General features: G+C 40.3%; 1 protein-coding gene across 2 annotated transcripts in view; it reads right to left on the reverse strand.

The window, feature by feature from the left end:
* phf2 (PHD finger protein 2) overlaps window positions 1–23,507 on the reverse strand; it is a 151,942-nt gene that overhangs the window by 47,558 nt on the left and 80,877 nt on the right. For both annotated transcript variants that reach the window (XR_009506763.1, XM_059944121.1), the window contains exons 4-8: window positions 18,854–19,014; window positions 8,454–8,595; window positions 7,493–7,679; window positions 6,505–6,667; window positions 5,451–5,538 (exon numbers count right to left, since the gene is read on the reverse strand). Coding sequence is in view for 1 of the 2 variants with exons in the window: in XM_059944121.1 (XP_059800104.1) it covers window positions 5,451–5,538; window positions 6,505–6,667; window positions 7,493–7,679; window positions 8,454–8,595; window positions 18,854–19,014 (741 nt within the window). In the remaining variant the exon portion in view is untranslated. The remainder of the gene's footprint in view (window positions 1–5,450; window positions 5,539–6,504; window positions 6,668–7,492; window positions 7,680–8,453; window positions 8,596–18,853; window positions 19,015–23,507) is intronic.

Genomic DNA, 23,507 nt, shown 5'->3' on the forward strand with positions numbered 1-23,507 from the left:
CTTGTCTGTAACATACTTGTCAAATGTCCTGGGGTTTTCCTTAATCCTGCTCGTCAAAGCCTTCTCATGGCCCCTTCTGGCTCTCCTAATTTTATTCTTAAGCTCTTTCCTGCTAGCCTTATAATTTTCTAGATCTCTATCATTAACTATTTTTTGAACCTTTCGTAAGTTTTTCCTTTTCTTCTTGACTAGATTTTCAAAAGCCATAGTTCCTGTACCCTACCATCCTTTCCCTGTCTCACTGGAATGTACATATGCAGAACGTCACGCAAGTATCCCCTGAACATTTGTCACATTTCTGTCATACATTTCCCTGAGAATAACTGTCCCCAATTTATGCTTCAAAGTTCCTGCCTGATAGCTTCATATTTCCCCTTACTCCAATTAAACGCTTTCCTAACTTGTCTGTTCCTATTCCTCTCCAATGCTATGGTAAAGGAGAGAGAATTATGATCACTATCTCCAAAATGCTCTCCCACTGAGAGACCTGACACCTGACCAGGTTCATTTCCCAATACCAGATCAAGTACAACCTCTCCTCTTGTAGGCTTATCTACATACTGTGTCAGAAAACCTTCCTGAACACACCTAACACACTCCACCCCATCTAAACCCCTCGCTCTAGGAAGATGCCAATCAATATTTGAGAAATTAAAATCTCTCACCATGATAACCCTGTTATTATTACACCTTTCCAGAATCTGTCTCCTTATCTGCTCCTCGATGTCCCTGTTACTATTGGGTGGTCTATAAAAAACACCCAGTAGAGTTATTGACCCTTTCCTGTTCCTAACTTTCACTCACAGGGTCTCAGTAAAACAATCCCTCCATGACTTCCACCTTTTCTGCAGCTGTGATACTACCTCTGATCAGCAGTGCCACACCCCCACCTCTTTTGCCTCCCTCCGTACTTTCTGAAACATCTAAAGCCTGCCTTTCTAAGTAACCATTCCTGCCCCTGAGCCATCCAAATCTCTGTAATGGCCTCAACATCACAGCTCCAAGTACTGATCCACACTCCAGGCTCATCCGCTTTGCTCATGATGCTTCTTGCATTAAGATAGTCACATCTCAAACCATCAGTCTGAGTACATCCCTTCCCTATCACCTGCCTATCCTCTCTCTCTCACACTGTCTACAAGCCTTCTCTATTTGTTAGCCAACCACCCTTTCCTCTGTCTCTTCAGTTTGGTTCCCATCCCCCAGCAATTCTAGTTTAAACTCTCCCCAACAGCCTTAGCAAACCTCCCTGCCATTGAATCCCCTTGGATTCAAGTACAACCCATCCTTTTTGTACAGATCATACCTGCCCCAAAAGAAGTCCCAACTGTTGCTGAACAGTTTCTAACTAGTGTCTATTGCATGCAGGTCATGTGGTTGTTAAACACTATACCATGCTTAGTGCAAAAAAATTTTAGATGAAGTCATTTGTGTGTGTTTGTGCTGTTAAACACTACACCATGCTTAGTGCAAACAATTTTTAGATAAAGTCACTTGTGTGTGTTTGTGCTCAAAAACAGTGATTTTTGTCATTGATAGTTGGCGAGTAATAAGCAATAAGATAATTCTGGACTGTTTTGCTCACTGTGGTTTCAAACATTCAGGCTTGGAGATGCCAGAAACGGCCAGGAGCAAAAATGAAACAATTTCACTACTTCAACAAGTTGAGACTATGAAGAATTTGAAGGTACCGACAATCAGCTTGAATGTTACAAAGAAAATGAAGATTTGGAGGATCCAATCTTTGTTTGAAGGCAGGCCATTATCTGCACTAGGTGTCTGCACTGATTTTGTTCATTTACATTCAAAAGAACACAGCAGCTTACACTGGATAAATTCCTCCGTGGATATCTATTAGGAACTAATACTCAGTTTTATAGTACTGTAGTAGCATTGGTGGTGTTCTGATCTGTTGTGCATTTGATTTAAAAACATTATTTGTTATTCATTTAAATTGTAGTTTGTCTTTTTTAATATACCTTTTTAACTTTTTCCATGAAATTTCTGTTAATTGGGGCAGCCAATCAATTAGATCAAAATGTACAGGTCCAGATGTGACCCAATTCACTGTATTTTACTATATGTATGTAAATTCTGAGCTATAATTTACGATCCTTTTAAAATACGGTATCACATTTTGAGATTGAAAATACAAAGGAATGCCCATTTACCCAAGTTATGTGTAATATGAAATAAGTTGCTGAATGAGGAAGGAGGTGTGAAGCAGAAGGCGTATGCTAAATAATGTAGGCATGTGAGAGCATTAAGAGTGAAAAATACATGTCTTGTGACTACTTAAGTTGAAAGATACAGTATAGGAAAACTAATTACTGATTATCCAAATAATATAGGGTACTAATACAAAGTCTAAAGGGAAGAATCAGAATCAGGTTTATTATCACCGGCATGTGACGTTAAATTTGTTAACTTAGCAGCAGCAGTTCAGTGCATTACATTAAATAAAGAAAGAAAAAGTATTAATAAATAAATAGATAAAATGAATTTTGTTCAGTACACTTTGTACAGTATATGTATATCGAATAGGTTAAAAATCATGCAAAAACAGAAATACTATGTATTTTAAAACGTGAGGTAGTGTCCAAAGCTTCAATGTCCATTTAGGAATCAGACGGCTGAGCAGAAGCAGCTGTTCCTGAATCACTGAGTGTGTGCCTTCAGGCTTCTGTATCTCCTACCTGATGGTAACATTGAGAAAAGGGCATGCCCTGGGTGCTGAAAGTCCTTAATAATGGACGCTGCCTTTCCGAGACACTGCTCCTTGAAGACGTCCTGGGTATTTTGTAGGCTCATACCAAAGATGAAGCTGACTAGATTTACAACCCTCTGCAGCTTCTTTCAGTCCTGTGCAGTAGCCCCCCCCCCCCATACCAGACTGTGATGCAGCCTGTCAGAGTGCTCTCCATGGTACATCTACAGAAGTTTTTGAGTGTATTTGTTGACATACAAAATCTCTTCAAACTCCAAATAAAGTATAGCCGCTGTCTTGCCTTCTGTATAACTGCATCGATATGTTGGGACCAAGTTAGCTCCTCAGAGATCTTGACACACAGGAACTTGAAACTGCTCACTCTCTCCATTTCTGATCCCTCTATAAGGATTGATATGTGTTCCTTCGTCTTATCCTTCTGGAAGTCCAAAATCAGCTCTTTCGTCTTACTTACATTGAGTGCCTGGTTGTTGCTGCAGCACCACTCCACTAGTTGGCATATCTCACTTCTGTACACCTTCTCATCATCACCTGAGTTTCTACCAACAATGGTTGTATCGTCAGCAAATTTATAAATGGTACTTGAGCTGTGCCTAGCCACATAGTCGTGGGTATATAGAAAAGTCACAAGAGTCTAAATGAACTCCAAGAGACAAGAACTAGAGTTCATAAGCAATTTTCTCTTTAAATTGTAATGACCAGTGTGCACAAAAATCTTGTGCTGTGCAATTTTTTGCCCAGTGACAACAACATGTGCACACTAAATTTTACATGTAGAGCTATTCATTTTAACAGCTAGCAAAACACTGTCAATAAAAACTTGATCTCCTCTGGGTCTGATTGTTTATCCTCTCATTCATCTGCACTCTCACAAAACATATGTAGCAGGCCTGTAGCGGGTAATGAAGCATTCTCTCGCTAGAGCTTTTGCACACTGTCCATTTGTGATTTGCTTGCTAAATGATGCTTCAAACAGTCAAGTTTCCAAATATCACTCCACTTTTCCCACTTGAAAATTCTCCAACAACTTTTGCATTGTGTTACACACAAGTAACACCCGTTTCTGTATTGTACATAAATATAAATATTTCTCGTAGCTCCACATTCCCAAACACGAGCTTTTGATGTAGCAGCTTGATTAAGCCATTCTGCTTCAGATGAACTAGCAGTTCCTTTGCGCTTCACAGCCATTGGAACTCAACATATAGTGAATCAATAATTTCTTCAACACCACCCGCATCAGAAACCGGAAAAGGAAATGTGAGTGTGTACAATTGTGAAATATATTTAAAATGCCAACGAGGTAGAGGGTGACAAGCTTTTGTGTGCTGTTTAAATTCCTTTTCGCACTGGTAGCAAAAGATGCGTGCACATGGACAAGCGCATGTCTTAAAGGGAGCATTGCTAATAGGTTTAGGATGAAAGGTGAAATATTTAAGGAGAATCAGAGAAGAAATCTCTTCACGCAGAGGGCAGTGCAATTATGGAAGGAGCTGCCTGCGGAAGTGGTAGATGTGGGTTCAAATAGAAGAGAAAAGTTTACATAGGCACATGGATGGGAAAGGATTAGAGAAATATTGTCCAGGTGCAGGTATTTGAGACTAGGCAGAAGATCAAGTCAGCATGGACTAGATGACCCAAAGAGCCTGTTTCCATGCCAAGGTACACTAACTCTGGAGGTGGTAGCAAGTTATGAAATCACAGAATGGAGTTTGGAATGATTACATAATCAGATAGATTGATCCCAAAGGAAATTACAGTGTCACATTAGCATTACAAGTGCACATTGGGTGTTTGGGTGCACAAGGACAGTGTATGGAATGACAGCCAAAATGATCAACTGCAAATTTGGGATAATGGTTGTACAAGTTTAACTTGTTTCCCTTCTTTTCTGTCTGTACCTTTCTGCTCCCCTCCTTACATTTCCTTTTGTATCTTTCCCAAAGAATGTGATGAATTGCATGAAACGTCTTAACAAGAAAACGATCTGCTAATGACTGGGTTTAAGGTGAGATCATGAGATAATTACACTGTACATCCTCAGCCTTTTCTCTGTTTGCATCCCCTTGTTCAGTCATTGTTGACCCAACTCCATCAAATGCTAGGGTTGGACAATTACGCGATGAAGTATTTACACTCATAATGTTAAAAAAGATGTTGCAAAATCATAGCAGAGTAACAATAAAAAGAAAAACTTTAATTGACTGGACAACATGGACTTTGTCACACCCATCAGCCTCCCCCCCACCTTTGCTGGTAAGTGCTGCCATTAAGCCATTTCAACTTACTCCATCACAGACTTATATAAAAAATATGTATTAGTTATATATAAATAATACAGTGAAGAGGGAAGATAACCAGTAAAATAAAAAGGAAGAAAGAAAGATAAGGGGAGGGGTGATGATCCACTAGGTGTTAGGTAGACCAAGAGGTGAGGAATGACAGGAGGGACTTCCACATTTGCCAAAGCATGCATGAAAATCCAAGCATTGCTCTTATCCTCAAATTGCCTATCTTGCTTTTCCCTTGCTATGCAAAAATCTATGTTTGCTTTCTTAAATATACCCATTTTCTTACGTTAAATTTGTTGGTTTGTTTTGTTTATGAATATAGTCACATTTGGATGAATTCTGTTCTTAATCAATCAACCACAGATATCCCCTGAATGCAAATGCTACCTTGAAAAGTGCTTTTACCACAATTACGCTAAATACGATAATACCTCAATTGCATTTCAATGTTTAGACTGTGTAGGAAGTATCCTCCAAAAGCCAAGCAGTCCACAGGAGTTAATGTTGCATAAATCCAACCTATTAAAAATAATGCAAATCTGTTACAATATAATTGAAAGCTCAAATTTGAATGTTTTGTGTTGCACTATCAAGACAACTAGAATTCTGTACAATTCAGTTTTTACACAATATTGAAAATATGGCCTTCTTTGCAAAGGGGTAAAACACCTGTTACATACATTGCAAAACCTATGGTTTCAGCAACTGCAGGATAAAATGGTCAAATACCAAGCGTAAGATTTTAGTGTCAGAAATAAGCGATTTGTTTTGGTGACATGCTAAATAAATATGAGGGCATTAATTAATATCAATTAACATCATTAACATTCTAACACTGAGTTCTACTGAATATATTTGGCATTAAACACCAAAATCAAATTTCTCCCTTGCAGTAGCTTAATAATTACAACCACATGCTTGCAACTAATTTTTAATTACAATTTACAAGTGAAGTAATGAACTCCTGTTGCTTTCCTGCTGTCCACTCATTCCTGTTGATACACTGCATTTAACTTTTGAAATGTACATTTTTATTCAATTACTTCCAGTATTATATAAAGCTAATTTTTAATCACACAAATATTTATTTATAAATAGTTACTTGTGGTTTATAAATATTTGATTGCAGCACAAATGTACTTTTCTATTACAGAGATTACAGTTCACCAGTATACATTCAAATAGCTCTAAGTCTTTTAATTAAACTAATATATCATGCTCAGATCAACTACCCAAATACTAATTTATCCATCTATGATATAATAAGAACTTTGCACCATTCATATCAATTACATAGTAATATTCTTTCAAAGGTTACACTTCCTGGAAAGATACAAACATTTTAGCACATTTACAAAATAAATGACACAAAAGCACAAGTAACGAATAACATTAGAACTCTTACATAAAAGCAATTATGTTTAACATGACACACAATCCTTTAAAAATACCTCTTTTAAAAATAGGAGAAGTGAAACATTGTACCTGATGGGATAAATAGGCTCTGCCCTTGTTTCAGGGTACATTTGTAGCACTTGTCTACTTGATCAGCAAAAAACATTTCACTCTGATTGGATGAAGAACTCCACCTTTCGTATAAAGCAAGGTTGGCAGAGGTTGACTTAATCAAATAAAAAATTTTCTCTCCCTGGAGAGGAAAATACATGTCACAGTTAATACTGCAAAGTATTTTCATTGTTTCAAATAAACTAATATGTACTAAAAGAGAGAAAATATGTGGAAAGATTTAAAAAGCAAAAACCTGAGACAGTAGAACATTTGATAATGGTTTCCAAGAAAATGCTACTGAGAATACCGTACCAGACTAGAGCTCCTGACAGTTTTGCATACTTATTTAGAATAGAGTAGTCTTTTTAGCCTTCAGATATCTTGGGGGGAAAAAAACGATCTTTTACAATAAATTACTTCACTTCCAAAATAACGAAACATGACTGGTACATGGGGGAAATACATACTCGTCATTCTGTGAGCTTTCCCATAAACAATTATAGGAAATCATGAAAGAGCTATACGTAAACACAAGAAAGTCTGCAGATGTTAGAAATCCAAATCCAAAGGCATAAGATGCTGGAGGAACTCAGCAAATCAGGCAGCATCTATGGAAATAAATAAACAATCGACATTTCGGGCCAAGACCCTTCTTCAGATCCCCCAGCACTACGTATGTGTTGCAAAGAACTGTACACATAGGCAGACTCCAAGGAGTGAAAAAACTTATCAGCTGCTTCCTCTGCTTGATGATCAGCACATCCATTACGGACAGAAGAACCCATGTCTGTGCTTTATGACTCTGGGATCCCATCAATGATTCATTGAGCTATTTTTATTTGTTGTTCCCAGTGCAATGCAGTACACAGATGTACACTGTTACAAAGCATTTCCATTGAAGAACTTAAGAACTACAATATGAATGTTAATTATTATTTATGTTGAAAAATTCAAGTTAACTCACACGTAGGAGATGATACCAAACTGATGATCCCCCTGAGCCTATGTGGAAGTCTGTATAACTGTCCTTTACACCTATCTGGCAATATTTTGTAACTTTTGGCTTATCAAAAAGAGAATCATCTTGCCACAAATTATCGACCCAGGATAATTTCTTGACAATTTCAGGAGCTTCGACCAAACTTGACATTCTGCAAAGAAAACAAAAACAATTCTGGTTTCTGTAAAAAAGGTATTTATAAATGTCTAACTAAGAAAACTGTTTAGTTTGCCATTTAATCCCCACTGTCCCTAAATGGATAATCCTCTAGGCTAATTTTATTTTTTTAATTCTGGTGAAATGGCACCATACATTAAACTTCTCTGAAAAATGTGTGAATATAAAATCGGATTCAAACCAATAATGAGTGGCACATTTGTAGCGGTGTGCTACACGCAGCGCTAAAATTACGACACGGAGTCGGTAACTGCAGTCGAAGGAAAAAAACTTTATTCGAAATCTTCAGCCTCACTTTTAAGCCTCCCTCAACCTGCCCCCCGTGGCGCAGAGGCTCCAAAGCTCTGTGCTTGCAAACCCCCGTAGGCTATCTAATTGTGAGTCGGTTCGGATGTGCCAGGAAATGGGTCGCCACACATTGTTATTTTTTCCCCCAGAAGAGCTTGACTATGAAGCATTTCTTCAAAGCAATTAGTAAATAACTTATGGTGATAGTATCATGTTTCTTTTTGTCTGCGAGATTCATTTTGAGGACAAAGTTTAATGCGATGAAATTATCATGTCTTTAATACTAAAAGTCAGGGGTAAGTTTCTAAGCAATGATGCTTCAATGTTAATCATTCAAAATAATATTTCAGCAGCAATGTATCTTGTTCCCTTGTAAATTTTAGTCATTTTTGTGAAAGATTTAAAATATTAGTGCCATCATGGAGAAATTATAAAGAAATATTAAGTTTAACAAACATACTTGGTATCTGAAAACTCAAAATTAATCACATTAAGAACTCTCTTCCGGTTTGCACTATAGTAGTAGTCGACAAACTCCTTTATGGTTAACTTGCAGGTCTTCTGTTTAGTGACATCGACAACATCGATGACTCTGTCTGGGCCTAGAAAATAAAGCCAGAATATAAGACACAGTTAACTACCCTAAGGACTTATAACTATATTTCAGAAGACATTAAAATCTCAACATACTAATCTCCAAGGAGTTAAAATTGAAATTACTCAGAACCTCAACTAACATAATTGAAATTATTTTAAATGAACAATTTTGTTTTAATTAATTTTATTTTTTTAACTGATCAAAATTTTTCTATAAAATACACAAAAGGGTCTATGCCAGCATATACTGTACATGCTGTAAATAAGAAGATTAAAAACATCAAACAAAATAGTGACTTTAGAGAGTGATCCCAACAATGAACGGGTATGAATGGGTTAACATATGAGGAGCACTTGAATGCTCTTGGACTACACACTGGAGTTTCGAAGAATGAGAAGGTTCTCACTGAAACCAATTGAATGATGAGAGGCCTATATAGAGTGGAGGTGGAGAGGACGTTTCCATTAGTGGAACTATCTAGGACCAGAGAGCACCACCTCAAAATACATCTCCATTACAACAGAGATGAGGAAGAATTTCTTCAGCCAGAGGGTGATGAATCCGTGTAATTCATTGAAATGGATGGCTATGGAGGTCAAAACACTGGGCATATTTAAAGGAGAAGTTGATAGGTTCTTGATAAGTCAGCACTTCAAAAGATACCTATCGGAAGAAGGCAAGACAATGGGTTTGAGAGGGAAAATAAATCAACCATGATGGAATGGCACAGCAAACTTTATAGATTGAATGGCCTAATTCAGCTCCTATGCCTTATAATCTTATAATTTCAGCATCAGTCAAAAAGCAGGAAAGACAATACCTTTAATCCAATAATGATGATAGAAATTCTGAGGGAACATTAATTGATCTCCTTGTACTATATGTAAAATGATCACACTGGACAAACCTGATCAGTGTACTGTCTGTTAGCAGTACACAAAAAAGTCTAGGCAGGCTACACATTTTTCTCTTCACAGTAGGTCATACTGACCAGTTTCTCCTATACAGCTGTTCTAAGTATGTCATACTTGTGAGTTAGTAACTGATGGAGCACCCCAAGGATTAGTCATTGGCCCTCAATTATTAACTATCTATGTCATTAATGGCCTCTAGGCCATTAAGGACCAGTGTACGAGGTATCTGAATTTGCCTACGTCATGAAAACAGGTCACAGGGCTTGCTTCAGTGGGAATTTTTGAATTCTGCAACTGTACAGAGACAGCTTGAGACAAAATAACCTGGCAAATGGAGTTTAATGTTAGAAACTGTGAGCTGATGCACTGGTAAGTAGAATCAAAAGGCAGTTACCTAAATGGAGAGAAACTGCAATTAATCATAAGGTCAAATGGCACATTGGCCCTTATTTCTGTGTGCCAGAATTTTAGAATATATAATTACTACATCTGCGTCAGGTAACTGTAAACACGGCACCCTGGAAATCCCATCCTCCAAATACTGCTTTTTTCCAAACTACCATTACCAAAGCGGAACCCAAATTGCAATATATTCCAGGTTGAAATACAGTACTGCGGAAATTCAACCAGGCACCTCAGGCCTTAAACCGCTTTTATGCCAAAGATGTCATTTGGCGCACTGCCGGGAAAAATGGATCAGACTGCCCACTTGTGGACCAATGCTTTTATAGAACTACACAATCGTAGAACCAGACTATGTAACAGTTTCTTCCCTCAAGCTATCAGTCTCCTCAATACCCAAAGCCTAGATTGACACCTTACTGCCCTATTGTCCTGTTTATTTATCGTAATGCCTGCACTGTTTTGGGCACTTTATGCAGTCCTGGGTAAGTGTGTAGTCCAGTGTCATTGTTTGTTTTTCTCTCTGTGTTGTTTTTTACATAGTTCAGTCTGGCTTTTTGTACTGTGTCATGTAACACCATGGTCCTGAAAAATGTTGGCTCATTTTTACTATGTACTGTACCAGCAGTTATGGTCGAAATGACAATAAAAATGACTTGACTTGACTTTACTTGAATTGCTTGACCTGCAGCAGCAGTATTTAATGGGAGCAGGTCTTAGCGCAACGCCTGACCTAACCCAATTCAGAAATGTCTCCCATAATTTTTAACTTGTGTGTTCCTTTCAAGCCTTTACACTTGTTCTGACAAGTTCCTCTCAGCCCTGTTCTCTAGACCAAGATTTCTGTCTTGCACCCCATCACCTAAACATCTATTTCCAGTCACTGGCCCGCTTCTCTGACCAGACTCTGATCTCCATTCCCCACTCAACAACCAGACACTAATCTCCAGCCACCTTCCCATGCCCAAGGCCAAAGCATCAAGCCTTTCTCTCCCATTCCAATCTTCCCTCCAGTTTCAATCTGTGGGTAAATTGGGCCGCATTTTCCAAAAATTTCCTCCTAACTCCACCCACTCTAGCAGTCACCTATTCATCAAATTGCTACCAGGGAAACGCTACAAGTCCGTCAAACTAAACGTCATCTCCTAAGTTTCTTTCCTGTAGTACTCCAGGTTCTCAGCAAAACTCACACAGGTGCAATATTCTAACTATATCTGCACAACATATGTTAAATGATCTTTCCTGCTCTCCTTGGTCTGTTTTATAATTATTTAATCTGTTCATATATTCACATTTATTTAAGTTTGATCATTGGCATTTGCATGCATGATCATTCTAATTGTTGATTGCTCATGGCTGTTGGCACTAATTGTCTTGTAAACTGTTGGCTGCTATTGTGTTGTCTGTTATGATATGGTCCCGTGTTTTATGCTTGGCACTGAACCACAATTAATTCTGCTATGTTTCACATACTGGCAATAAAGTGAGTCTGATTCAGATTTTAAAGTGCAAACACGAGGAAATCTGCAGATGCTGGAAATTCAAACAACACACACAAGATGCTGGTGGAACACAGCAGGCCAGGCAACATCTATAAGGAGAAGCACTGTCGATGCTTCAGGCCGAGACCCTTCGTCCTGACATTTTGTGTGTGTTGTCTGATTCAGATTTTCCTCAAACACCCATTTTATGACAATCCCAGGTTAGCAAAGTCTTAATCTTGCAGCACCAACATGAATCTCTGCAGGAAAGAATTAACTAAGGTTTCAAAATCCACTATTGCTGCCCTCCACCCAGCATGCCCAACTTCTAGACATCCACTAATCTGCATACCCCATCCAGGAATGTAGGGCTCTCCAAACCCAATGAACTGCTGGCTGGCCAGATCCTACACATCTGACCCGCATCCTGCACTCCAATATCATCCACCCTCTAAAAAGTGAAACCCGCATTTCAAATAAAACTTATTCAATTAGAGAAAAGAGATCATTAGAAAAATCCGTTTACTTTTATTGATGTGATCCCTAATTCCATTATGGCCTCAGGCTGGTTCTCAAGTTTATGTTTGGTTCTTAATGTTATTTATATTATGTTGATTTAAAATATAAGAAATCTACAGCACATTACAGGCCCTTCAGCCCACAATGTTGTGCCAACCATGTAACCTACTCTAGAAACTGCCTAGAATTTCCCTACTACATAGCCCTCTATTTTTCTAAGCCCGATGTACCTAAGACCCTTAAAAGAACCTTAAAAGACCCTTTTGTATCTCTACCATTGTCACTGGCAATGCATTCCATGCACCCACCACTCTCTGCATGAAATACTTCTGACACCCCCCCCCCCCCCCCCCGTACCTACTTTCCAATCACCTTAAAACTATGCCCCTCATATTAGTCATTTCAGCCCTGGGAAAAAGCCTCTTGACTATTCATATGATCAATGCCTCTCATTATCTTGTACACCTCTATCAGGTCACCTCTCATCTTCTGTCGCTCCAAGGAGAAAAGGCCAAGTTCACTCAACCTATTCTCATAAGGCATGCTCTCCAATTCAGGCCAAATCCTTGTAAATCTCCTCTGCACCCTTTCTATAGTATCCAACATTCTTCCTGTAATTAGGTCACCAGAACTGCACACAGAACTCCAAATGGGGTCTAACTAAGGTCTTATATAGCTGTTACATTACCTCACAGCTTTTGAACTCAATCCTATGGTTGATGAAGGCGACCTTCTTAACAACACTGTCAACCTGTGCAGCAGCTTTGAGTGTCCTATGGACATGAACCCCAAGATCTCTCTGATCCTCCACACTGCCAAGAGTCTTACCATTAATATTATAATCTGTCTTCAAGTTTGACCTACCAAAATGAACCACTTCACACTTAACTGGGTTGAACTCCATCTGCCACTTCTCAGCCCAGTTCTGCATCCTATTGATGTCCCACTGTAACATATGACAACACTCCAGTATATCCACAATACCCCAAACCTTTGTATCATCAGCAAACTCACTAATCCACCCTTCTGCTTCTTCATCCAGGTCATTTATAAAAATCACAAACAGAAGGGGTCCCAAAACAGATCCCTGTGGAACACTACTGGTCACTATTCAGAATGTGAACCATCCACAACCACCCTTTGCCTTCTGTGGGCAAGCCAATTCTGGATCCACAAAGCAAGGTCTCCTTGGATTTCATGCCTCATTACTTTCTGAATGAGCCTCGCATGGGGAACCTTATCAAATGCCTTACTGAAATCCATATACACTACATCCACTGCTCTACCTTCATCAATGTGTTTTGTTACATCCTCAAAGAATTCAATCAGGCTCCAAAAGACCATAAGATATAGGAGCGGAAGTAGGCCATTCATCCCATTGAGTCTGATCCACCATTCAATCATGGGCTGATCCAATTCTTCCAGTCATCCCAACTGCCCTGCCTTTTCCCCATACCCTTTGATGCCCTGGCTAATCAAGAACCTATCTATGTCTCCCTTAAATGAACCCAATGACTTGACCTCTGCAGCAACTCGTGGCAACAAATCCCTCAGATTGACCACCCTCTGACTAAAGTAATTTCTCCACATCTCTATTCTAAATGGACGTCCTTCAATCCTGAAGACGTACCCTCTTGTCCTACCATGGGAAATATCTTTGCCATATCTAATCTGGTCAGACCTTTTAACATTTGGAATGTTATTATGAGATCCCCCATCATTCTCCTGAACTCCAGGGAATACAGCCCAAGAGCTGCCAGACATTCCTCATACGGTAACCCTTTCATTCCTGGAATCATTCTCGTGAATCTTCTCTGAACCCTCTCCAATGTCAGTGTATCCTTTCTAAAGTAAGGAGCCCAAAACTTCACACAATAAGAACATAAGAAATAGGAGCAGGAGTAGGCCAATCGGCCCATCAAGCCTGCTCCGCCATTCAACAAGATCATGGCTGATCCAATCTTAACTCTAGTTTTCACCGAATCCCACAAGGCAACAGTGCCAACCAACAGGGCACCATGCCGCTCATTTTATTTTATTATTCATCCCACCCAAACCCATGTGATCACCCGGGGAAAAAAAAACGATTTGCCAATTGAGGAGAAAAAATCTAGAAAATTCCTCTCCATCCAGGCTATCAAAAACTGGTCCAGGAGATCACATGGCTGATCTAAACCTAGCCTCATGTCCACTTACCTGCTCGCTCACCATATCCCCTAATGCCATTTTTATCCAGGAAAATGTCTATCTCCGTTTTGAATTTATTAAGTGTAGTAGCTTCCACAGCTCTCTGGGGCAGTAAATACCACAGCCCCACTACCCTCTGAGTGAAGAAATTTCTCCTCATCTCAGTCCTTGAATGGCATCCCCTTATTTTAAGATTATGCCCCCTGGTCCTAGTTTCACCCATCATTGGGAACATTCTCCCCGCATCCACCCGATCAAGCCCCTTCACAATCTTATGTTTCAATAAGATCGCCTCTCATTCTTTGGAACTCCAATGAGTAGAGTCCCAATCTACTCAACCTCTCATCATACATCAACCCACCCATACCCGGAATTAATCTAGTGAACCTTCTCTGCACTGCCTCGAGAGCCAGTATGTCCTTTCTTAAATATGGACACCAGAACTGCACGCAGTACTCCAGGCGTGGTCTCACCAATACCCGGTACAACTGCAGTAAGACCTCCCTGTTCTTATACTCCATACCCCAGCAATAAAAGCCAGCATTCCATTGGCCTTCTTGACTACCTGCTGCACTTGCATACTAACTTTTTGTGTTTCCTGCACCAGGACCCCCAGGTCCCTTTGCACAGAAGCACTTTCCAGTTTCTCTCCATTTAGATAATAACTTGCTCTATTATTTTTCCTGCCAAAGTGCAAGACCTCACACTGGTCAGTATTATATTTCATCTGCCAAATATCTGCCCAATCGCTCAGCCTATCTATGTCCCCCTGCAGGGTTTCAATGTCCTCCGCACTCATTACACTCCCTCCCATCTTTGTGTCATCAGCAAACTTCGATACGTTGCACTTAGTCCCTTTCTCCAAATCATTAATATAGATTGTAAAGAGTTGGGGTCCCAACTAACAAGAAAAATATATTCCACTGAAGAAAAAAGGGTGTAAAAGAAAAAATAGTTATCCGTGGCTGTTACCCCTGCGGAACACCACTGGTCACCAACTGCCAGTCTGAGAATAAACCATTTATCCCAACTCTCTGTTTTCTGTTAGAAAGCCAGTTCTCCACCCATGCCAGAATATTATCCCCAATGCCATGATTTTTTACTTTAAGTAATAATCTTTGGAGTGGCACCTTGTCAAATGCCTTTTGGAAGTCCAAATACACCACATCCACTGGTTCCCCTTTATCTACCCGATATGTTATGTCCTCAAAGAACTCCAACAAATTTGTCAAACATGACTTCCCTTTTGTAAAGCCATGCTGACTTTGTCCTATTAAGCTATGTTTATCCAAATGCCCTGTTACTGTTTCCTTAATTATCGATTCCAACATTTTGCCAAACACAGATGTTAGGCTAACTGGCCTATAATTCCCAGCCTTCTGTCTATTGCCCTTTTTAAATAAAGGTGTTACATTAGCATTTTTCCAATGTGCCGGGACCATTGCCGAGTCCAGCGAGTTTTGAAAAATTATCACTAATGCATCCACAATCCCGACCGCCACTTCCCTTAAGACCCTAGGATGCAAGCCATCCGGTCCAGGGGATTTATTCACCTTCAGTCCCATTAATTTATCAAGTACCATTTCCTTGGTGATTTGAATCGTAGTTAGCTTCTCTCCCTCTAGGGCCCCCTGTTTATCCAGTGTTGGGATATTTTGAGTGTCCTCTACTGTAAAAACTGATACAAAATATTTGTTAAGCGTTTCCGCCACCTCCACGTCCCCTGCCATTAATTTCCCGGTCTCATCTTCTAGGGGACCAACATTTACTTTAGCCACCCTTTTTCTTTTTATGTAACTATAAAAACTCTTACTATCTGCTTTTATGTTTTTCGCCAATTTACTTTCATAATCTATCTTCCCCTTCTTAATCAATCTTTTTGTTATTTGCTGCTGATCTTTAAAAGCTTCTCGATCTTCAATCTTCCCACTAGATTTAGCTACCTTATATAACTTTCTTTTTAGTCGCATACTTTGCTTTATTTCTTTACTTAGCTATGGATAGCTATTTTTTTCTTTTACACCCTTTTTTCTTCAGTGGAATATATTTTTCTTGTTAGTTGTAAAATAACTCCTTAAATATACACCACTGATCAAGTACCGATCTACTCTTTAATCTATTTTCCCAGTCCATCTTAAGCAATTCCGCTCTCATACCTTCATAGTCTCCTTTATTTAAGCTCAGTACGCTTGTTTGAGATCCAACCCGCTCATCCTCTAATTGAATATGGAATTCAACCATGTTATGGTCACTCATTCCAAGGGGATCCTTTACTAGGACATTTTTTATTAGTCCTGTCTCATTACACAGGACCAGATCTAAGACTGCTTGCCCCCTTGTCGGCTCAGTAATGTATTGTTCAAGGAACCCATCCCGAATACACTCAATAAACTCTTCTTCAAGGCTGCCGTGTCCGACTTGATTAGTCCAGTCAATATGAAAGTTAAAATTCCCCATAACTATAGCTGTTCCCTTATTACAAGCCTCAACTATTTCCTGATTTATGCTCCGACCAACTGAGTTACAGCTGTTTGGAGGCCTATAGACTACTCCCACCACTGCTTTTTTCCCTTTACTATTCATTATTTCTACCCAAATTGTTTCGTTATCCTGATCCTTTGAGCCAATATCATTTCGCTTTATTGCAGTGATTTCTTGCTTTATTAACATAGCCACCCCACCTCCTTTTCCTTCTTGCCTGTCTCTCCTAATTGTCGAATACTCCAAGTGTGGTCTCATGAGTGCCCTATACAGCCTCAACATCACATCCCTGCTCTTATATTCTATACCTCTAGAAAAGAATGCCAACATTACATTCTCCTTCTTCATCACCAACTCAACCTGGAGGTTAACCTTCAGGATATCCTGCACAAGGACTCCCAAGTCCCTTTGCATCTCTGCACTTTAAATTCTCTCCCTAGCTAAGTGATAGTCTGCCCGTTTACTTCTTCCACCAAAGTGCATCACCATACACTTTCCAACATTGTATTTCATTTGCCACTTCTTTGACCATTTCCCTAAACTATCTAAAACCTCTCTGCGGGCTCTCTGTTTCCTCAACACTATCCATTCCTCCACCTATCTTTGTATCATCGGCAAATTTAGGCGCAAATCTATTAATCCTATAGTCCAAATCACTGACATACATCATAAAAAGCAGCAATCCTAACACTGACCCCTGTGGAATTCCACTGGTAACCAGCAGCCAGCCAGAATAGGATCCCTTTATTCCCACTCTCTATTTTCTGCCAATCAGCCAATGCTCCACCCATGTTAGTAACTCCCCTGTAACTCCATGGGCTCTTATCTTGCTAAGCAGCCACATGTGTCACCTTGTCAAAGGCCTTCTGAAAATCCAAGTACACCACATCCACTGCATCTCCTTTGTCTACCCTGCTTGTAGGTTAGTCAGGCAGGATTTTCCTTTCAGGAAACCATGTTGGCTTTGACCTATCCTGTCATGTACCTCCAGGTATTCTGTAATCTCATCCCTAACAATCGATTCCAACAACTTTCCAACCACATGTCAGGCTAACAGGTCTATAGCTTCCTTTCTGCTTCCTCCCACCCTTCTTAAATAGCTCATAAGGCACAATCTGCCCTTGACAAAGCCATGCTGACTATCCCTAATCAAATTATGACTCTCCAAATATTCATAAATCCTGCCTCTTAGGATCTTCTCCAACAACTTGCCCACCACTGATGTAAGACTCACTGGTCTATAATTTCCTGGATTATCTCTACTCCCTTACTTGAACAAGCAAATAACGTTTGCAAACTTCCAATCCTCTGGTACTTCTCCCGTACCTATTGATGATGCAAAGACCATCACCAGAGGCTCAGTAATCTCCCCCCTTGCTTCCCACAGTAGTCTGGGTTATATCTCATCCAATCCTGGTAAACTATCTAACTTAATACCTTTCTTAATGTCTGTACACTCAAGTGTTCCAGTCCACTGTAAATCATAAATGCATAATAAACCTGGTATTACAGATTGAGCTATTTATTGAATGAAGTTCATGTAAGTTTTTTTTAAAAGCTGGTAAAGATATTGTGCAAAACATTTTTCGTAAACCTCAATTCTCACTAATGCGCACCTGCTAAAAAAATGGTTACATATAAGATATGAACCTGACCTAGCTACAACCCTTTCATTGTTAATGATAGATTTCAGATTAAGGCCCATCTTATTTTAAAAAATGATGATAAATAGAAGTTGAAAATTAAATGAAGTTCAAATGCATCATGGTGGGGAAGTTCTCATATCAGAGAACTCAGAAAAAAAAACATGACAGACTTTGAACACCGTAAATCAGTGAGTTTCTTTGTTTATGTCTCCATGCTCACCGAGTGACACCTCTCTGCCCCTTTATTGGGGAGAGAGACAGAGCCTGCGGTATGTCGAATTGTTAGGTGAACAATTATTTTTTGTTGTACTGCAGATCATGGTCTCTTTTGGGGGGCTTTGCTATTGCTTGCTTGGTGGGTGGAGGGTGCTGATGCTTTTTGCTGAGGGTTGGAAAGGGTTCATGCTTTGCTGCTGCTTGTGCGTGAGGGGGCTTTGGGTTCTAATGTTTTTACTGTCATGCATTCTTTGGGGCACTCTTCTGTTTGTGAATGTCTATGGAGAGTAAGAATTTCAGGTTGTATATTGTATACATACTCTAATATTAAATGGAACTATTGAAATAATGAGTGAAATAACTATTCTCATTTCCATCCACTGTTGTAAAATTCAATATTTTATTTATTTACTTACCAACATAATTTTCAAGGTCACTAACAGAAAATGTAAGTGGTGGTAAACTTAAACCCAAGCCATCCTTCTTCGCAACTAAGATGGGCCCTGTAAATCCATTTTCTTCCAGATATCCCAAGGTCAGCTGAGTTCCAGTCAGCCTCTGAATAACTTCCTCTGCACTATGAAAAAAATACATGTACCTTTATATCAATGAAATAATTTCAACAATAACATTTAATAACAATTCCTTAATTAGATAATTCAGTTTTATACAGATAAGAAATGCATGTTTCATCGGTTAAATTTTTTCCAATTAAGTTGTTTACAATAGACAATAGGCGCAGAAGTAGACCAATCAGCCCTTCGAGCCTGCATCGCCATTCTGAGATCATGGCTGATCATCTACTATCAATACCCGGTTCCTGCCTTGTCCCCATATCCCTTGCTTCCCCTATCCATAAGATACCTATCTAGCTCCTTCTTGAAAGTGCATTGTCTTATTTAAAATTTGTTGTTCAGCTGCATATACAAAATAATTGCTGTATAATTAGATGTTGCTCACCATTATTCATCATTATTTTGAATTAAATCTTCATTAGACATGTTCCTTGGACTATAGACCAGATAGGAAAACCACATGGGAGCATTTTACACAAGCTTTAAACAGTATCATGTTCTTACCAAGTGATGGCATACTGCCCACAGAATGGTATCATTCCCAATTCAGCTTCTGAATGTCAGTACATTATGAAGATTCTGAATAATTCAACTACCAGTGGGTTTGAGATGAAGAGTGAGGAATGAATGCATGACCAGACACCGCATCAATCGAAAGACTAAGAACTTCGACTACACACCTTCATTTTACTTCATTCCAGCTTTTGCTGGGCGTATAATAGTGTACAATGGAATGCAAAGTTAAGGAGGAATTGCGAAGAGGATTGTACTATAATGGCTTACATCACAATGTCAAAGAATTCCTTTTGGGCCAAACAAAGAATTAGCTATGAAAATCATTAAAACTGTGGATGCTAGACATCTGAAACCAGAAGCAGAAAGTACTGGAAATGCTCAGCAGCTAGGGCAGCATTTGTGAAAAGAGAGACAGTAAGCAGTTTTAGGTCTGCGAACCCTCATCAGAAGACTGAGAATTAACTATGTACTGCATTTTTCCTTGATAAAATTGTTTTATTTTATTTAGAGATACAGCAGGGTAATAGTCTAATGAGCCCAACACCACCCAGTTACACCCATATGACTAAATAACTTGCTCATCTGTAAGTCTTTGGAAAATGGAAAAAAATCTAGAGAGCCCAGAGGAAACCCACACAGTTATGGGGAGAACATACATACTCCTTACCTACAGCAGCAGGACAGAACCTGGGTCACTGGCATTGGATTAGAGTTACGCTCTCCACTATGCACACATACCGCCCACTAATATATTAAAGTGATTAATCATCCACATAATGCTGAAATGGAGATACCTTCTTCTCCATAGAGCAGGAACTGAACAGTAAAATGTTACTGGTATTGTGCAACTGTTAAAATTGCATCATAATAAAACGGCAACAGATGTTATGTAACCATTTCAGAGAAATCCACAGACACATCATCCAGTTATTGATATTCTTAGCACAAGACAGTAATTATAATGGGAAACCTTTACAAAGGGAAATATTTCAGAAACATGAATACACACCAGACTTCCTTCAGTTTTGTTCACACATGAAAATGCTGAACTCATCTCATGCAAGAATCGGAGCATTTATATTACTAGTTGAATGTATCTACCTTTGAAAGGAAAATGTACATTACTCATTACCAATGAGTACTGTTGCAGTGTAGGGTAATGCAGTCGGTGGAAATGTACATAATTCACAACCACCGACATTGAGTTGCGGTTCACTTTAAGAGGCTGGTCTGACATGATGATGTAATTACGTAAAATACTGATTCCTCACTTTTTGTTCAGCGTTTGGAGTATGATATATGAGTTGTTACTTTTGTTCTTAAACAGAAAATGCCTCACATCATTTTATTTGGGGAAAACCTACATTGGCAACCCTTGCAGAGTTGTTGAACACATCGGCCAACACAGTTGCTTTGAAACTGCTGGAGTTTTGGGAGCAAAATGCCGTTGCTCTGTTTGTGCAAGCTGAGACCCAATTCACGCTGTGAGAAATCGCTGCCGACAACACCAGGTTCTACTATGTGGTAGTATCCCTTGGCAACTCCATGGCTGTGGGATAGTGAGTCAACATGAACAACCGCCTGAACACGATAAATACCGATCACTGAAAACTCACCTTTTACAGACTTCTGGAATATTGGAGTCTGAGCACGCCAAACAGTTGCTCTCCTTGCCCAGCCTCAGCAATGCTAAGCTATCAGAGATAATGGGCCATATGCCACCTCTCCTGAGAAATCACCATCCTTGTTTTATTTTTAAAGAACTCTTCCTGTTTGATCAAGTTCGCATAGCCCTCACTAATGCACCCATGACAGTCTACAGGGAACTTGCTAAAAGGGCTGATAGTCTACAGGCAGCAGTGAATCATTCCTCTTCCTTTCCCTACCTCAATAAAGCCTGGTCAGCAAAGCCCCCAACATAAGGATGACCATGGTTGCAATGCCAGACTTGTGTTTTTACCACGGTCACTTCGGTGCAGACCTCCTTGCAGCTTCGACAGTGCCAGTGGTCTGTGAACACCATAGGTTCCAGTTGTCTACTATTCATTACAGATAGCATTTCAGAGTGACACTCCCTGGTGTGACACAGGCACCCACGTGTGTATGCTGCCAGCATCGCCTACTGATGAGAAGGCAAAGAGAGACAAAACCTTGCTGGAGGATGCCAACAGCAGCAGGATCCAGACTTACAATGGGTGACGATCTGCATCAGTGGACGACGCTAAACTCGAGACTTTGTCCTGGCTAAAGTGGCTAGACCTCTGCTCAGTGCAGATTTCTTGTGTTCCCAAGGGCTGTTAGTCGATCTTAAGAACTGCCAGCTTACGGATATCAAGGACTTTGAGTCATTACCCTACTCCCCATAAGTTCCCAAAAACGACTCCGTCAAGCACAAGCACATGCGAGTTTACTCGACTGCTAGGTGAATTCCCAAACCTCACCAAGCCCACATTCTCCACTACAGACACAAAAGATGGGGTCCAGCACCACATTTTTACAGCTGGCCTGCCAGCCCATGCCTGCACACATGAACTGGACCCAGAAAAGCTGGCAACCACAAAGGCTGAGTTTGCCAACAGGATGAAACTTGGCATTGTACACCAGTTGAGTAACTCCTGGACTTCACCCCTCCATATGGTCCCCAGGTCCACTGGTGGTTGTCACCCATGTGGTGATTACAGACGCCTTGATGAGGTCACAACCCCTGATCATTACCCGGTCCCACACATCCAAGATTTTTTGGCACGTTTAGCCAGAAAGTTAATTTTTTTCAAAGTCGATCTAGTTAAGAAATGTTAAAACAAGAGCTATGAGATTACACTGTCAGCTACTGCGTCATTTGCTCATGGGAAGAGAGTTGAGGCTGCTGAAGAGATCCTAGGTGTCAGCCATATATTGCAATACAGACAAGGGGGAACCACTTGGGTTAGGATCAGGTTTTGTGTGTGGTGGTACTGTGGGATGGGGGCTGTGTGAAATTGATGGCAGAGGGAGGGAAGCTATAGAAAACAAACTATGAGAAAGAATAACTCCTCCCCCAGCTACCCTTCAAGCCTTTTCTGCTCACTTTGACTGACAGGACATGGAGACACAAACCCCCACATCCCCGAGGACCATATGAAACTCATGTGAGAGCATCTTTTAGAAGAGCGAATCCACAGAAAACATCTGACCTAGATGGAGTGCGACCAATTACTGAAGACCTGTGCTACCATCTTCAAACTCTTGCTTCAGCAATCTGAGATCCATACCTGCTTCAAGCAGGCTTTAATCATATCAGTGTCCAAGAAAAACATGGTAACCTGCCTCAATGACAGGGGTTTCCCTCTCCACCATCAACGTTGCCCTCAACAGCATCTCTTCTGTTTCACGCATGTCTGCTCTCACCCCGTCCTCCTGCCAACCCATCAGGGATAGGGTTCCTCGTGTCCTCACCCACCACCCTACCAGCCTCTGTGTCCAGCACATAATTCTCCAAATCTTCCGCCATCTCCAATGGGACCCCACCATCAAGCAGATCTTCCACTCCCCCCCGCCCACCACTTTCTGCGAGGTGAGGCAACACTGTCAAAAGAAGCCGGATTTCCCAGTGGCCACCTATTTTAATTCCACTTCCCATTCCCATTCCAATATGTCAACCCATGGCCTCCTCTACTATCACAACAAGGCCACAGTCAGGTTGGAGGAACAACACCTTATATTCCTTCTGGGTAGCCTCCAACCTTTTGGCATAAACATCGGTTTCTCGAACTTCCAGTAATACCACCCCCCCCCACCCTCCTTCCCCATTCCTCATCCCCTTTTCCCTCTCTCACCTCATCTCCTTGCCTGCCCATCATTTCCCTCTGGTGCTCTTCCCCCCTTTTCTTTCTTCTATGGACTTCTATCCTCTCCTATTAGATTCCCCACTTCTCCAGCCCTGTATCTCTTTCACCAATCAACTTTCCAGCTCTCTGCTTCACCTCCCACCTCCCTGTTT

Source organism: Hypanus sabinus, chromosome 19, assembly GCF_030144855.1.
Source record: "Hypanus sabinus isolate sHypSab1 chromosome 19, sHypSab1.hap1, whole genome shotgun sequence".
Classification (NCBI taxonomy): Eukaryota; Metazoa; Chordata; class Chondrichthyes; order Myliobatiformes; family Dasyatidae; genus Hypanus; species Hypanus sabinus.